Source organism: Chenopodium album, chromosome 1 (assembly GCF_948465745.1).
Source record: "Chenopodium album chromosome 1, dcCheAlbu1.1, whole genome shotgun sequence".
Classification (NCBI taxonomy): Eukaryota; Viridiplantae; Streptophyta; class Magnoliopsida; order Caryophyllales; family Amaranthaceae; genus Chenopodium; species Chenopodium album.
This window is the reverse complement of record NC_137834.1, coordinates 7,942,283-7,949,358: the sequence shown is the minus strand read 5'-3', so window position 1 is coordinate 7,949,358 and position 7,076 is coordinate 7,942,283. Positions and strand designations below refer to the sequence as shown.

The following is a 7,076-nucleotide window of genomic DNA, read 5'->3' as shown; positions in this document are numbered from 1 at the left end:
CAGATTGAAAAACTTTTATGCTTCATACAGTCGTTTTGTAGGAAAGAACATAATATAGAAAAATAATGAACATATAGCCATAGTGAAAACAACTACTATTAAAATATAATGAACATGTTTCTAGAGTGGAAAGAACATATTTGCACCAAAAAAGAGTGAAAAGAACATATCCATGTTCTTTGATTGTCAGTGTAATGTTTTCTTTTTTGTGTCATAAATTCATTGCTTATTGAGTTATTGTGAAATGTTCTTACAAGATTGTGACTAAGGTTATAGTAAATTGTATCAAACCGGTTCTACCTAGCCTTATCTCTCCGACTCAGTGTTCGTTTGTGCCTAAACGTCAAATAACGGACAATATCATTATTGTCCAAGAAATGCTCCATACTATGAGACGGAAGCAACGGAAGAGGGGTTATATGGCGGTGAAGATCGATTTTGAGAAAGCATATGATAGATAGCGGTGGAGTTTTATTCGAGATTCTTTACTTGAGTTACGGCTTCCGCAATATATGGTTGATCTTGTAATGAATTGTGTATCTTCTACAAAGTTGCAGGTCTTATGGAATGAGGAGCCTACTATGCCTTTTTCTCCAACTAGGGGAATTAGATAAGGTGATCCGTTATCTTTGTATCTCTATGTTATTTGTATGGAGAGGTTGGCACATTTGATTGAACATGAAGTTCAATGTGGAGGGTGGATTCTGGTGAGAGCAAGTGTTAATGGGCCGAGTATTTCTCATTTGGCCTTTGCGGATGATTTAATTCTTTTTTGTGAAGCCAATGTGGATCAAGCTAGGTTGATGAGGGAATGCCTTGATAAGTTTTGTGAAGTTTCGGGTAGCAAAGTGAGCCTAGATAAGTCTCGGGTTTTTTTCTCGAATAACACCAATTTGGATTTTCGAGGTGCTATTTGTGAAGAGCTGGGTATGGAGGCCACTCTTGACTTTGGAAAAAATTTTTGGCGTGCCCACTATTAATGGTAGGACCTCAAGGAATGATTATGAGTACCTCATGGAGAGAATTAACTCGAAACTGCCAGGTTGGAAGTCGAAGACATTGTCTATTGCTGGCCGAACCAGGGGCGGATACAGGTTGGGTTCAAGTGGGTTCATTGAACCCACTGAATTTTTGAAAAAAAATTAAAAGTTTTTTTTTTTAAAAAAAAAAAAACGAAAAAAGGTTAAATACAATATCTTTACACTAAATATCAACAAAACAATGTGCAGCCTAGTGGTGTTTTGCCTTGCGCGCCTTTACTTCCCCTCTTATTAAGAAGGCACGGGTTCGAACCCTGCCATAACCCTTTTTTTTTTTTATTCTGTAATTTTTTTTTATTCAGCAGTTCAGTCATTCACTGATTCACTCCCAAATTATTTCCCCCAAATTCGAAAACCCTAACTCACCTCTCTGCCTCTCCAGCTCTCCTCGTCTCCTCACCTCCACGGCTCCACCACTCCTCTCCAGCACGCCGACACCACTTACGGCTCCTCCTCCTCCACCCACGGCTCCACCACCTTCCCAACAGGCGGCAAGTCGGCAACAGCCCAGCGAGGCAGCGACTCCAGCGACGGCAGCGAGGCAACTGAGTAAGGTATTCTACATTTCTACAATTCTACTTTTTTTTAGGTATTCTACAAGTACAATTCTATATAGTTCAATACTTAAATGTTAATTCATTTAATTAGATTGTAAATTTGTGGTGTTTATAAATTATAATTGATTTATTGATTGAAATATTGAATACTTAGATTGTTGGGGTTTATAATTGATAAATTGATGATTGTTTGATAAATATAATTTGTGGGGTTTATAATTGATAAATTGATGATTGTTTGATAAATATAATTTGTGGGGTACTGGGGTTTATAATTGATAAATTGATGATTGTTTGATAAATATAATTTGTGGGGTTTATAATTGATAAATTGATGATTGTTTGATGTAGTTAATTTATTGTATGATTGTTGTTTGATTTCAGTTTGCAAATGAGTTTAGAGTCTTTTTGGAAACGTGTGGGGAAGTCACAAAAATCATCTGCTTGTTCTTCACCTAGTTCAAGGGATCCTCTTATAGAAGAAGATGATATTGAGTCTCCGAACGATGATGCAATTCCTGTGGCTGCTTCCATTCCAACCCCTGAGACTCCTGAGAGCACACCTCAAACTTGTCAAAGGGAGAACAATCCAAATGCTAATGTTGAAACTGATGATACTCGCATTTATGATGTTGATCTTCTTCCACATGACCCTGGGAAGAGAATTCCAATTTTGGAGTATCCTCTTAATGATCAAGATGCTGTGAGGAGAGGTTATATTACAATGAAACGTTGTGCTCCACGAACACATAATTTCCCTCGAAGACAAATAGGAGGTATGCGCCGCTTTAATGTTGCTTGGTTTGATAAATATGATTGGCTTGAATATAGTGTTGAGAAGGATGCAGCTTTCTGTTTTGTGTGCTATCTATTCAGGGATAAAGATACTCATATGGCTGTTAATGATAACTTTGTTAAAGGGGGGTTTAGAGGATGGAATAAGATTGGTAGATTTGATGTTCATGTAGGTGGTATTGGTAGTTTACATAATGAAGCTAATGAGAAATATAAAAATTTCACTAACCCAAAGACATCTGTTGCTGAATCTTTTTGCACTTACTCCTCGGAAGCTAAACTTCAATACAAATCTCGATTGACTTATTCTTTGAAATGCATTAAGTTTCTTTTAAGTCAAGGTTTAGCTTGTCGTGGGCATGATGAAAGTGAAGAATCTTGGAATAGGGGTAATTTTCTTGCACTCTTAACATGGCTTGCAGAAAATAATAGTGATGTTGCAAAGGTTGTTCTTAGTAATGCTCCTGGAAATAATCAAATGACTTCTCCTTTAATTCAAAAGGACCTCATTAACTCTTGTGCCAAAGAAACCACTAAACTTCTCATTGATGATATTGGGGATGATTATTTTGGGATACTAGCTGATGAATCTAGTGATATATCTCAAAAGGAGCAAATGGCCCTTTGTTTACGTTATGTCAATAAAAAAGGGAAGATAACTGAGAGGTTTCTTGGAATTGTACATGTAAAGGATACCACTGCTTTGTCACTAAAGAGTGCAATTGAGTCTTTGCTTATGGAGCATTCTTTGAGTTTGTCTAGAGTTCGTGGACAAGGTTATGACGGTGCTAGTAATATGAGGGGTGAGATAAATGGCCTCAAGACTTTGATCATGAATGAAACAAAACAAGCTTATTATATTCATTGCTTTGCTCACCAACTTCAATTAACCCTTGTTGCTGTTGCTAAGGATAATGATGATTGCATTTGGTTATTTGATCAACTTGCTATTTTGTTGAATATTATTGGTGTTTCTTGTAAGAGAAAGGAAATGATAAGAGAAATTCAATCTCAACATGTTCTGGAAGCATTAGATCTTGGAGAAATTGAAAGTGGGCAAGGTTTAAACCAAGAACTTGGTTTAGGTAGGCCTGGTGATACTAGGTGGGGGTCACATTATAAAACTGTTTCAAATGTTACCTCATTGTATTCTACTATTGTTAAAGTTCTTGAGAAGGTTGGATCAAATAAGATTTATAAGGATGATCGTGTGAAGGCTATCACTATTATGTCTACATTTGAATCATTTGAATTTGTTTTCATGATACATTTGATGTCTGAAATATTTGGCCAAACTGATAAACTGTGCCAAGCTTTGCAAAGAGGGGACCAAGATATTGTTAATGCCATGGCATTTGTAACATTAACTAAGGAGCGATTGCAAAATATGAGGGACCATGGGTGGGAAGACTTTTTACATCTTGTAATTTCTTTTTGTGATAAGTATAATGTGGAAGTACCTGCTATGGATGATATGTATGTTCCTCGTGGAAGATCGAAACGCTTCTTTGCCAAAGTTTCTAATCTCCACCGATTTCGGGTAGAAATGTTTATAAGTGTCATTGATTTACAACTCCAAGAGCTCAATAATAGATTTGATGAGGAAAATATGGAGTTGCTTATTTGTATATCATGCTTAAATCCGGTCAATTCATTTGCGGCATTTGATAAGCAAAAGTTGATGAGACTTGCTGAGCTATATCCCAATGAATTTCCAACTAATGATATGACAATGACTGCACTTCGTCATGAACTTGGATTTTTTATTGATGATATGCGCAAAGATGCAAGGTTTGGAGACTTGAAGGATATTAATGAGCTTTCTATGGTGCTTGTTGAAACAAATAAGCATAATTCTTACAAATTGGTTTGCTTGCTTATACGACTAGCATTGATCCTTCCGGTGGCGACTGCAAGTGTGGAACGAGTGTTTTCATCAATGACTTATGTAAAAAATAAGTTGCGGAATAGTATGGGCGATCAATTATTGAATGATAGTTTAGTCACTTTTCTTGAGAGAGACTTATTTGCTAGAGTTAGTGATGATGATGTATTGATACGCTTCCAAAGTATGAAAACTCGAAGAATGCTTTTGTAGGTTTTTTTTTTTAATTTATTATTTTTTTTTTCATTTTTCTAAGTGTAATCCATTTGTAATCCGAAATTTGAACTAATGTACTGAATATTTAATTAATGTATTCGCGTTCCTTTTTTTTTCTGATTCCGAACCCACTATTTGGAAATCCTGGATACGCCACTGGGCCGAACCACATTGATTCAATCGTGCTTGTCGTCTGTTCCGTATTACACAATGCAGACAACTAAGCTTTCTCATTCCCTTTGTGACGACATTGATAAAAAAAAGCAAGGCGATTTCTGTGGGGAGGCAGTGAAAATGTGAGGAAGGTTCACCTTGCATTGTTGCGTGGGAGTCGCTTACTAAGCCGAAAAGTGCTGGCAGTTTAGGTTTACGCTCCATGAGACAAGAAAATGCGGGTTTTCTTACTAAGTTGGGATGGAGAGTGTTGGCAGAGCCTAACACCCTTTGGTCGAGAGTATTGAGATACAAATATTGTGGTGGTAGGTGTGACATTGATATGTTCAAAGATAGGCCGGATGCCTCGAATGCGTGGAAGGGGATTTTAAGGTGTGTGGATACTCTTTGAAAGGGGGTAGGGATGGCTGTTGGTAATGGCCGCAAGACTAAATTTTGGAAACACAGATGGGCTTCGAAGAAGACTCTTTTAGAGAGTGCTGTAGTAGAACCTCCAATTGAGATACATGAGGACTTGGTTGAGGCTATGTGGGATCCGAATATTGGGTGGAGGTATGAGCTCTTTGCGGATTACTTACCGTCTCATGTGTTGAGTAAGTTAGCCTCTTTTGAGCTAGCAGAAGAAGAAGAGGCGATTGATGAAGTGTATTGGTCAGGTGCTCCTTTAGGGGGCTTTAATATTGGCTCGGCTTTGGCAATTATGAGAAATGGCTTATACATTGATTTGAGCCAAGTTAAAGGTTGGAAACTTGTTTGGAAAACACAAGTGTCGCAACGCATTTGAATGTTTCTATGGCTGGATTTAAAGGACAGACTTATGACTAATGTGAATCGCTTCATTCGAAAATTCACAGATGATCCTAGATGCATTTCCCGTGGAGAAGAAGAGGATACAGAGCATATCCTGAGGTTGTGTCCTGCTGCCAAAATGGTGTGGAGTAAGCTTGGGGTTAGGGAATTTTTTATAAATTCGGGAGAAAGTTTTAATGAACGGCTGACTGGAAAACTTGACTCTTGTGGTAGTGTGACGGAGGAGGGGTTGGAGATAGTGTTTCTACTACCTGCTGGTGGTTGTGGAGGTGGAGGAATGAGTGCGCCTTTGCAAGGGAGGTGAATATTCCAATTGACCAGATTGCTTTCATATATGCAAGAGTAGGAGAGATTAACAAAGCTCTAGTTTGGGACTTGGGTAGAAGTAAGAAGACAGGAAGGAATATTAAGGTGGAACGTCTGGTTAAGTGGCTGTTCCCTAAAGAGGAGTGGGTTAAACTAAATACCGATGGAGCTTCGAAGGGGAACCTGGGTCAGACAGGAGCTGGTGGAATAATTCGTGGGCATAGGGGGGAGTTATTCGAATTGTTTGCTTCGAATTGTGGTATCCGCTCTTGCACAAAGGCTGAATTGTTGGGAGTGATGCGTGGCCTTGCCATAGCTTGGAATTCGGGGCATCGAAAGGTTCAATTGGAGGTAGATTCTGAAGTTGTAGTTCGGCTTCTGAGAGAGGAAACTCCTTTAAATTCTCCTTACATTCATCTCATAAGAAAATGTAAAGCCATTGCTCGTAGAAGTGGATGGGAAGTCACAGTTCATCATTGCTACAAGGAGGGTAATTGTGTTGCGGATTGGCTTGCTAATTTCGGAGTTTCTCTTCCACAACGAGTAATGATTCTTGAGGCGGTCCCGAGGGACCTTCGTGCTATTTTATTGGAGGACTTGGGGGTATGCGTCGTCAAGGATGGTGCCTGTTGCTTTATCGTAGCCTTAGTGTTAGTTTGAATAAAGCAGCATTGTTGTATGTTGCTATTTAGTTTCTTTTGTTTTTTTTTGTGTGTTTTTTCTTTTTTCTTCTGTTTTGTTTGGTTGTTTGTGTTCTTTTGTTTCTTTAGAGTCCCAGACTCTATTTCACACCAAAAATAAAAAAGAAAAAAAAATTGTGAAATGTTATTTGAATTTTGTTTTTAAATTATGGTGGTTATATATAAATAATGTTTATTAAATAATATTATCATGTTATTTATTAATATTACATATTTTTGTTAGATAAAAAAAATGTAAACTTGATATTCTTTACAAAACAACTATATGTTCTTTACAAAACAGTTGTATGCTCTTTACAAAACAGTTACGTGTTCTTTTCACGTTTTTTGCCTATACCTTAAAATTTTCAATTTTTTTTAAGGGAAGTCAAATTTTATTATTTAGCCTTTATGCATCAAATCAAAATATTTATTTTAATATTTTTTTTTAAAAAAAAAATTTCAATAATTTTTAAACCCACTAATATTTTTATCATTATTAGAATAACGAGATGATATTATGGATAGAGCATAGAATCAAGTTTGGTAGATTACTTATATTGCACAGGCACGCATTACTGCGTTTCTTAGCTTGTAAAACATAAAATAAAAT

The 7,076-nt window shown here is 37.1% G+C and overlaps 1 protein-coding gene across 1 annotated transcript; it reads left to right on the top strand.

The window, feature by feature from the left end:
• Positions 1-1,047: 1,047 nt before the first annotated feature.
• LOC145627721 (uncharacterized) lies at positions 1,048-4,490 on the top strand. The gene is made up of 2 exons (XM_081680076.1): positions 1,048-1,594; positions 1,982-4,490. The coding sequence occupies exon 2, from the start codon at positions 1,989-1,991 to the stop codon at positions 4,488-4,490; it is 2,502 nt and encodes an 833-aa protein (XP_081536202.1). The 5' UTR covers positions 1,048-1,594; positions 1,982-1,988.
• The last annotated feature ends 2,586 nt before the right edge of the window (positions 4,491-7,076 follow it).